Below are 10,833 nucleotides of genomic sequence, written 5' to 3'. Positions count from 1 at the left end.
CGCCACCCCTCCGCCCCCCACCCGTCCTCGGGGTGTTGTCGCAACGCTCCGCTAAGTGTCAAACATAGAAACGACCCGGGGCAGATGGGACATGATACTCACACTCTGTCAGACTGCGGGGATCTGAGCATACGACCCCTACACGACAACCACGAACGCACGCACGCACGCAGATCTGAGCATACGACCCCTACACGACAACCACGAACGCACGCACGCACGCAGATCTGAGCATACGACCCCTACACGACAACCACGAACGCACACACGCACGCAGATCTGAGCATACGACCCCTACACGACAACCACACACGCACAATGTGACACTGACAGATACACATTGTCGCCATTGGGAAGAAACCTCTCATCTCCATATTTGAACTTTTTGTGTTTTTTCCTAAATGAACGCCCTATTTGATCATATAGGCCTACAGTGTCACACAAAAGCATCAAACGAAGCAGATCTGCGCGCAACGCATTTTGAGCTTATGGATTTTTTCAAATTGAATCCTGAAAAGGAAGCGTTTTGGACATGAGGTTTCTACCCGACAGAGACGATATGCACTCACTCACCCCCTCCCACTTCACACAGACACATGAAGTGAATGCGCAGCTGCAGCATACATGCGTGACTGCACAACACAGGACGCAGTCAGTGTGCACATGTATAGGCTACACAAACAACACAGAACACGGCCAGTGATGCGTGCGCATGTACATGCATCATGTAGCAGGTTGCAGCCATTTGTGTTGAAATCTACAGTCCAAAAATGAAATGGATATGTTTTCATTAGAGAATATGAAGTGGTTGCTGTCGGGCTGAAACCTCATGTCTCCATAACACACAAGAGCATCAAAAGTAGCAGATCCACAAGCTCTTCGCGACACGTTTCGAGCTTGTAGATCTGCTACTGTTGCTGTTTTTGAATTTGAATCCTGTAAAGCAATAGTTTTGGACATGAGGTCTCCACCCGACAGAGATGTTGATATTGTTTTTTCTTTGTAATAATGCTTAGCAAGATGCAAGCGAGAGTCATGCCAGTACTTCTCAGGGGGTTCAGTTTGGCGTTGCAGCATGCTATGCTGTGCTGGTTTAGTCATACCGTTAGGGCAAGGGATTTTCTTTGATTAACCCTAAGCTATGTTTCTATGTCAGTCGTTCTTCGATTTTTCAAAAATAGCAGACCTACAAGCTCGTAGCGCGCCACTTGGTGGCGCGCTACGAGCTTGTAGATCTGCTATTTTTCAATAGCTAAAGCATAACATAATGCTAACACCAAAAGGGGTTCCTGCCCAAAATGGGTTAAAATCAATGTTAAAAAGCTCTATATTGTGATCAGTGGTCAGGATAGGAACAATAATTACTATCAGAATATATATAGGGATTTAACCGTTTAACAAAAAACCTTTTGTTTTAACCAAAAATATCACTTACCCTACCTGTAATTTACGAAAAAAATATCGATTACGGCGATAAGAGGCTTTTACCGACAGCGACGAAAGGAAAATTTTGTTGGTGGTTCTGCACCATTTTCTGACAGAAACTGTCCTTGGGGCTTATTAGACTCCCCCCCCCCCCCCCATCTCAGTCCTGGTGGAATGTGTTTGTGTGTCTGAGACAATATCGCTGAACATTTCCACACAGACCCAATGATGACATGATGAAATGAAAAATGATAGAAAACCGTTGTATCACTGCACACACACACACACACACACACACACACACACACACACACACACACACACACACACACACACACACACACACACACACACACACACACACACACACACACACACGCACACACGCACTCACACGGCTCTGTACTGTATGTTAATTGTTTACATGCAGAGTGCATCCTGCTAATGTACTGTATGTACAGTACAGCATATCTTTGGCCTACTTCACCATGGCAACCAGCCCAGAAAGATTACATTAATCACTCTACCACTCTCTGTGCTTTACTACTGTACGCATCATTGTATACATTCAATATGCGCCAGAAGTGTACCTCCCAGCCCTGGCAGAGTAGTTCTGGAGTAGTTCCAACGGATTGTGTGCCCCTGGTTTTTCCCTAGTGGGACTGATTGAGGGTAGCTACTGGGACGTAAGTCGGGACTTGATCACTCCCGGCTGGGTCGCCTGAGTGAGGGGTATGATGTTGAGAGACCCGAAACCCCGTTGACCTCAGGATACATCACTGAGGACACATCCCAGGTGCATCCATGCAATGTTTTTTAGTTAATATGCATACTGTACCATACATAACATTTAATATGCATACTGTACCATACATAAGATTTGCATATTAGTGGATCACTTTGGAATACATTTTCATTGCAGTCATTTAAAGGTATATTCAGTGATTTCACTTAATTCAAATATCACATTTTTAATTTAAATTTTTGATAATCCTACTATAGAGTGTGCTGACCATGCATATAAGGAGGAGTTCCTCCCTGTTCCCAGTTAACCCTGGGGTCAAAAAAACCCGTAGGTTTCGTTTTTGGCTATAGAGCCAAATTTGCCAATTTGCCAAGTACATAACTGTGAACTGTGATTTGCGAATTTGTTCTTTTGATACATAATGTGAATTTGTTCTTTGTATTTGTTTTTATTTTGTTCTGTTTTTTTTTCTGTTTTTAAATTGTATTTTTAGTTGTACATTTGTATTGTATTTGTTTTATTCAGGAGCCCAGGAAGACTAGAGGCTCAGTCATGTGTCTCTAATGGTGATCCTTCAATAAGCATAAACATAAACAGAGCCCTGCAGGCTTCATCCAATCAAGATGAGAGGAGCCTTCCTCCAATCATGATCGAGTGGGGGCGGGCCTTGGTGCACATGCTGTTGGCCCCCACTGTAGAGCGTGTGCATGTGCACATCTTGTTACTGGGGCGAACCAGGGTTTTTTCCAAATCACCCAAATCACTGAACATTAAAGGAACTGAAGATGGAACAAAAGATCAGGGTTTATATATTTCTATGAATGTGTTTCATAGATTAAAAGTTTTCATAGATTTTCATAGATTTTCAGCACCATCAGTGTATGTTGGATTCATATTATTAATGTGTATTTTCAGACATTTAACCAACCACTTAAAGCTTTCACTCTGTACTTAGTCTGCTCTTTTCCCCCTCTACACCCAGCTTTTTGCCGAAAATAGCAGAGGCGTTGTGAGCTTGTAGATCTGCTATTTTTGGACTACAAATAGGGATGCAATGTTTCAAATGCATGGTTAGTGTAAATAAAATCTATATCAGATGTGACGGCCCTGTGGTAAATTGGAGTATCCGCTAACCCCCTTTTGAAGACCCCTTGCTCTATTTGATTATTCATTGTTGTTTACTGACTAGAGTTAACGTTTACTCTGCTATTCCAATTTCACACTTGTAAGTCTCTCTGGATAAGAATGGCTGCCTATAAATTGCAGTTTGTTCTTCACAGCTTATCTGTCTTTCTTTCTGCCTCTTGGCTGTCTCTTTTGAACTGTACACTTCTGTGTCATCCATCATTCCTGAGGAAGGTTGTTTGTGACCAAAAGTGTGCTTAAATTAATCTTCATGTACTGTGCAAGCTGACAGCATGGATTAAAGTTGCCACAAGTCCACAACTGATTTCATCCATTTGGATTCCATAGAAGTCAGCATGTCTTCTATGGAAGCATGTTGGTGAAGATTTGAGCATTTGAAGTGGTCAGACTATAGCAATATGTTCCATAAATTCTTAATAGTCTGGGCTATGTCAGAGCAAAGGTTAAAGCCTTTGGTGTGTAGAACATCAGGCACAATATTACTAAAATAGCATAATTCCTAATTATATAATATCATAATTTAGCATATTGTTGTGTTAATTGTTTAGGAATCAGTGCTAGGCTACTTTCACCCTTTTTCACAAATCACACATTAGGTCATACAAACAACTTCAGTTGTGAGCTTGTATTTTTGCTTTAATCCGTGTGGCAGTGTGCAGGTAATTGTTGATGTTTACATAATTATATATGTTATGTGGGTTCCCTAGGTAACTATGGCGAGAGCGGTATGGAAGCTTTCAAGGACATGGCCGCAAAGGAGGGCATATGCATCGCCCACTCAGGTAAGAGACACGACCTCACGCACGCACGCACGCACGCACGCACGCACGCACGCACGCACGCACGCACGCACGCACGCACGCACACACACACACACACACACACACACACACACACACACACACACACACACACACACACCCACTTGATAGACATGACCTCAGAGGTGGGAGAGGGGTCGGCATGAAAAATGGATTAGGTCAAAATATGCCACTGCTGCTGGATAAGTGCAGCTTGTTTGGACTCAAACAGCCGCATGCAGCTTCAACAAACGGGCAACAGCCTTCTTTCTGTGGCTTTATTAAAAATGTTCTATGGCGCTGAATCATACCTCGTTCACATTATCGGCACTGTCAGGCCATATTTATTTATTTATGCTTTTATAGATCTGATACTTTTTTAATTTGAATCTTTGAAAAAAACGTTGTGTGTCCAAAACCGTTACTTTTTGGGGAATGGAATGGACATGGTCAGAAATAATAGAACTAGAAAGATGGGCTATCGGCTAGTTTCACTACTCTTCGGCTTACTACTCTACTCTACTCAGCCGCACATCCAGCGGCGAATGCTTACCGCCCACCACCACCTCCTGAGGAAGGCCCAAATAAGGTTCTAGAATATCAATGTTGTTAGGCAGAAACCTAATAATATCTCTATATTTCAATGTGTTATGTTTAGTTTTTGTCTTATTTTATTTATTTATTTTAGTAAATTAATGCACTACTTATAGTCACAGTACAGCGTAACACAAAAGTAGCAATAATAGATTTACAAGCTCACGTGTAGATTGGCTGTTGCTATCGCTGTTTCAGAATAGTTTTTTAAAGCAAAAGTGTCTACTTTCCTGAAAAGTAACTGTTTTGGACATACATTATAAGAGGGTTTTTTGCCCCCGACAGTGACGATTATGTTGGTTTTCTCCAGGTAAGATCTGGAGCAACGCCGGGGAGCAGAGCTTCGACCGCCTGCTGGAGAGACTGAGAGCCCACCTGCCCAAGGCCAGGGTGGTGGCCTGCTTCTGTGAGGGGATGACCGTACGTAACATCCTGATGGCCATGAGGCGCCAGGGCCTGGTGGGAGAGTTCCTGCTCATCGGCAGGTGAGTGGAAACTGGCACTTTATTACGGAGTGAGAACTGACACTGGTTGAGTAGTGAAAACTGACACTTTGTTGTTGTTACGGAGTGAGAACTGACACTTGTTGTGGAGTGAAAACATCTTACGGACACTTTGTTGATACGGTGTGAAAACCTGTTACGGAGTGAAAACCTGTTACGGAGTGAAAACCTGTTACGGAGTGAAAACTTGTTACGGAGTGAAAACTTGTTACGGAGTGAAAACCTGTTACGGAGTGAAAACTTGTTACGGAGTGAAAACCTGTTACGGAGTGAAAACTTGTTACGGAGTGAAAACCTGTTACGGAGTGAAAACCTGTTACGGAGTGAAAACCTGTTACGGAGCGAAAACCTGTTACGGAGTGAAAACTTGTTACGGAGTGAAAACTTGTTACGGAGTGAAAACTTGTTACGGAGTGAAAACTGACACTTTGTTGTTACGGAGTGAGAAGTGACACTTGTTGTGTAGTGAAAACGGACACTTTGTTGTTACAGAGTGAGAAGTGACACTTGTTGTGTAGTGAAAAGGGACACGTTGTTGTTACAGAGTGAGAAGTGACACTTGTTGTGTAGTGAAAACGCACACTTTGTTGTTACAGAGTGAGAAGTGACACTTGTTGTGTAGTGAAAACGGACACGTTATTGTTACAGAGTGAGAAGTGACACTTGTTGTGTAGTGAAAACGGACACTTTGTTGTTACAGAGTGAGAAGTGACACTTGTTGTGTAGTGAAAACGGACACTTTGTTGTTACAGAGTGAGAAGTGACACTTGTTGTGTAGTGAAAACGGACACTTTGTTGTTACGGAGTGAGAAGTGACACTTGTTGTGTAGTGAAAACGGACACTTTGTTGTTACAGAGTGAGAAGTGACACTTGTTGTGTAGTGAAAACGGACACTTTGTTGTTACAGAGTGAGAAGTGACACTTGTGTAGTGAAAACGGACACTTGTTACAGACGGAAAAGGTACTTTGTTGTGACGGAGTGACACTTGTTGCATTTTGTATCATACAGTAGCGGACGGTTCTCAAACCTTTTTCATGTGAAGGATCCCTAAATGGATACGAAGCCCAGTCCACAAGTTCACAATGCAAACTACTTGCAGCTTGCAACTGGTTGTCAGAAATTGCAGTGGTCTCTATACTGACCCAGTTTTGGGCTAATGTTGCAAGTGGTTGCATGTTGCCATTCTTGCGTTGCAAATCATTGGTGTGGACTGGGCTTTAGACCGTGCCAAAAGATTGTGCAAACATTAAACTTTTCCTAAATGTTTCCCAAAAAATAGCCGATGTGGAAGCTCACAATGGGTCCCTGCAGATCGGCTATGTCTGAACCCGGAACCCCTTTAACCCATTTTGGGGCGGGAACCCCTTTTGGTGTTTTAAACATTATGTTATAATTTAGCTATTGAAAAATAGCAGATCTACAAGCTCATAGCGCGCCACCGAGTGGCGCGCTATGAACTTGTAGGTCTGCTATTTTTTTTAAATCGTTAAAATGTGCCTCAAATCTTTCCGAAAATTGTCATGATTTAGAAAACATTTTTTTTTAAATTTCGACGTCAGGCCTGAATGGGTTAAGGATCCCCGGACCCCACTTTGAGCACCACTGTACCGTACAGTATGTACTGTATGCCATACACTAGTACAATGAAAACTAACCGGCAGCCTGCAGCCATTTAGTAAGTCTTTGTACTGTAGCCTTTCATTTTCTTCACAGTATACTGCTGTTTGATCTTTTCAAAACGTACTTGGCTTTATCATTTTTTGGTTTTGCAAATTGTAATTGCCATCCAGAGTGGTTGGAAAAGGTTAGTTTCATGGTCTGGTTGATGGTAGTGAGAGAACAGCCGAGCTCTACAGTACACCCCCTTTGGCAATGCAAGCACACGTATGCACGCACCCACGCACTCATGCACGCACGCACACACGCACGCACGGACGGTGCACGCGGTTCCATTCCATTTCTGATTAATTCCTCCCACTGTCTAAAATTCACTGTCAAAAACAACATGCTACACATGTTCTTTTTTAATTGGTGTGTGTGTGTGTGTGTGTGTGTGTGTGTGTGTGTGTGTGTGTGTGTGTGTGTGTGTGTGTGTGTGTGTGTGTGTGTGTGTGTGTGTGTGTGTGTGTGTGTGTGTGTGTGTGTGTGTGTGTGTGTGTGTGTGTTTATGCATATGTGCATTTGTGTGCAGGTGTGTGTGGGTGTGTGCATGCTTGTGCCGCCTATAGTGTGAGTGTGTCCTGAGTGTGTCTTGAGTCTTGGTTGTCATGCCAACCTAGTAATTAACTTAAGATGAATAATGAATGTTGCACCTACAGTATGGCCATACAGTCAACACGCACGCACGCACGCACGCACGCACGCACGCACGCACGCACACATGCACACATGCATGCACACAGATCATTACCTATCACAACATAATGATGAAACGTAATGATGTTCTATTCCTTTTTATTTTGTTCCTAGTTATCTGTCTTGGGATTTTCCATCATCATCATCATCATCATCATCATCATCATCATCATCATCATCATCATCATCATGGTCAGGTAAAGTCTGTAGAATGTACCGAATGGCAGTAGAATAACAATGGTGTGTGTGTGTGTGTGTGTGTGTGTGTACGCACGCACGCACGCACGCCCACCCGCACGCACGCACGCACGCACGCACGCACGCACGCACGCACGCACGCACGCACGCACGCACGCACGCACGCACGCACGCACGCACGCACGCAGTTTGGAAGGCATTTAGTAAGACATTTAGGTTCAAGGCTTTTCATTCCAGCTCCCCTGTAAACCAGGCTGCGTAAGCCAGGCAAGCTTGACCTAGTCGTGTTATACTGAAAAAAAGGTTATTTTGTCTGTTGGAAAATGGAAATATAATGACTCACCAGACACTAGTTGTGCAGCGGTTGAAGAACTATCAGTTTTTGGATGATATCACAGGCCATAGCTGAATGGGTTAGCCTGTTTGGGATGCCAGAGGTCCCAGGTTCGATTCCAGTGTCAAAGTTACTTTACATAGGCTGGGTTAAATGCATTTCACTGTGTGTGCCAAATATAAAGTGACACTATTTGCGTCACAGTATAGCCTACGTCTGTAGGCATACTGTATTCACAATGTTTGCAAATTTCAGATTATTTAGGTAACCCTAAAATGAGTGTCCTTAGCTCTGGTGTGGCTTAAAGTCCCACCCTCTGTCTCTGCGTTGTGTATTTGTTGTTGTTGTGTTTGGTGGTTAGGAGATGAGGATGAAGAACCAGGCATAGGAGACGTGCGGCAGAGCAGTGTAGTATCGTTTATCTCAGTTCTTGTCACCTTGCAGAGAAACAAGCTAATTGATATTAACAAGAAAATGCACTTTTGTAGGCCCTACTTTTGAAATACTTATTTAGTTTTTTAGTTTTTCTTTTTTTAGTATACTTACGGTTGTGTGCTTTTATACTCAGGGAATACAGCAAATGCAATCGGTTCCTCCTCTTATGTCTCTATCAGCCCTTCCATCACTGGCCGGACTCGCTTTGCGATTATGCTATAGTTTAATTGAATAGGAGCGTCGGTTAGCCTCCGTCACATAAATGGAGCGTGGCTGTAAATGAGGGGTTGGTTACGGGCCGGCGCGCCACTCATTTCAAGTCTGTTTGAGGAGCTTCTGATTAGTCTAGTGGAGCGTATACACACCATTTAACACCAGGCTAATGACATTATCGCACGCACGCACGCACGCACGCACGCACGTACGCACGCACGCACGCACGCACGCACGCACGCACGCACGCACGCACGCACGCACGCACGCACGCACGCACGCACGCACGCACGCACGCACATCTCTCTCTCTCTCTCTCTCTCTCTCTCTCTCTCTCTGTCTGTAACGCTGTATATATACTTACTATAGAATAGTGCAGCACACTGTAGCCCAGATGCTGTATATGGGGAAGGGTCCTGCATTCTGGTTTAAGCACTTAAACCCCAGCTTGCGTATTCTTGCAAACCCTTAGCCGAAAATAGCAGTGAGCTTGTAGATCTGCTATTTCCTGCCTGAGTGAAAATAGACAAGAGTATATAGAGCCCTGAGGGACTCCGCTCAACAACATACAATGCGGTAAAGAGTAAAGACATCGGGTGGAAACCTCATATGTCCAAAACTGTTACTTTTAAGGATTCTAATTCAAAAGTATCAAAAATAACAGATCTACAAGCTTTAAATGTGGTCCGAACCGACATTTTTTTATGCGTTTGTGTGACGCTGTAGTATGATCAAGTGTAGGGCGTTAATGTACGGGGAAAAAAACAACACAAAAAGTTAGATTATGGAGATACAGTAAGAGGTTTCAGGCCAACAGATTATGGAGATACAGTCAGAGGTTTCAGGCCAACAGATTATGGAGATACAGTCAGAGGTTTCAGGCCAACAGATTATGGAGATACAGTCAGAGGTTTCAGGCCAACAGATTATGGAGATACAGTAAGAGGTTTCAGGCCAACAGATTATGGAGATACAGTAAGAGGTTTCAGGCCAACAGATTATGGAGATACAGTCAGAGGTTTCAGGCCAACAGATTATGGAGATACAGTCAGAGGTTTCAGGCCAACAGATTATGGAGATACAGTAAGAGGTTTCAAGCCAACAGATTATGGAGATACAGTAAGAGGTTTCAGGCCAACAGATTATGGAGATACAGTCAGAGGTTTCAGGCCAACAGATTATGGAGATACAGTAAGAGGTTTCAGGCCAACAGATTATGGAGATACAGTCAGAGGTTTCAGGCCAACAGATTATGGAGATACAGTCAGAGGTTTCAGGCCAACAGATTATGGAGATACAGTAAGAGGTTTCAGGCCAACAGATTATGGAGACAGTCAGAGGTTTCAGGCCAACAGATTATGGAGATACAGTCAGAGGTTTCAGGCCAACAGATTATGGAGATACAGTCAGAGGTTTCAGGCCAACAGATTATGGAGATACAGTCAGAGGTTTCAGGCCAACAGATTATGGAGATACAGTAAGAGGTTTCAGGCCAACAGATTATGGAGATACAGTCAGAGGTTTCAGGCCAACAGATTATGGAGATACAGTCAGAGGTTTCAGGCCAACAGATTATGGAGATACAGTAAGAGGTTTCAGGCCAACAGATTATGGAGACAGTCAGAGGTTTCAGGCCAACAGATTATGGAGATACAGTCAGAGGTTTCAGGCCAACAGATTATGGAGATACAGTCAGAGGTTTCAGGCCAACAGATTATGGAGATACAGTCAGAGGTTTCAGGCCAACAGATTATGGAGATACAGTCAGAGGTTTCAGGCCAACAGATTATGGAGATACAGTCAGAGGTTTCAGGCCAACAGATTATGGAGATACAGTCAGAGGTTTCAGGCCAACAGATTATGGAGATACAGTCAGAGGTTTCAGGCCAACAGATTATGGAGATACAGTAAGAGGTTTCAAGCCAACAGATTATGGAGATACAGTAAGAGGTTTCAGGCCAACAGATTATGGAGATACAGTCAGAGGTTTCAGGCCAACAGATTATGGAGATACAGTCAGAGGTTTCAGGCCAACAGATTATGGAGATACAGTCAGAGGTTTCAGGCCAACAGATTATGGAGG

At 43.6% G+C, this 10,833-nt stretch overlaps 1 protein-coding gene across 1 annotated transcript in view; it reads left to right on the top strand.

Moving 5' to 3' along the window:
• grm5b (glutamate receptor, metabotropic 5b) overlaps window positions 1–10,833 on the top strand; it is a gene marked incomplete at both ends in the record, with an annotated part of 110,255 nt that overhangs the window by 24,463 nt on the left and 74,959 nt on the right. Inside the window, 2 exon segments of the mRNA XM_079513837.1 lie at window positions 4,024–4,098; window positions 5,021–5,195. Of these exon segments, the coding sequence (XP_079369963.1) occupies window positions 4,024–4,098; window positions 5,021–5,195 (250 nt within the window).

The sequence above is a fragment of the Electrona antarctica genome (genome assembly GCF_951216825.1).
Source record: "Electrona antarctica genome assembly, chromosome: 11".
NCBI lineage: Eukaryota > Metazoa > Chordata > Actinopteri > Myctophiformes > Myctophidae > Electrona > Electrona antarctica.
This window is presented reverse-complemented; position numbering and strand designations above follow the sequence as displayed.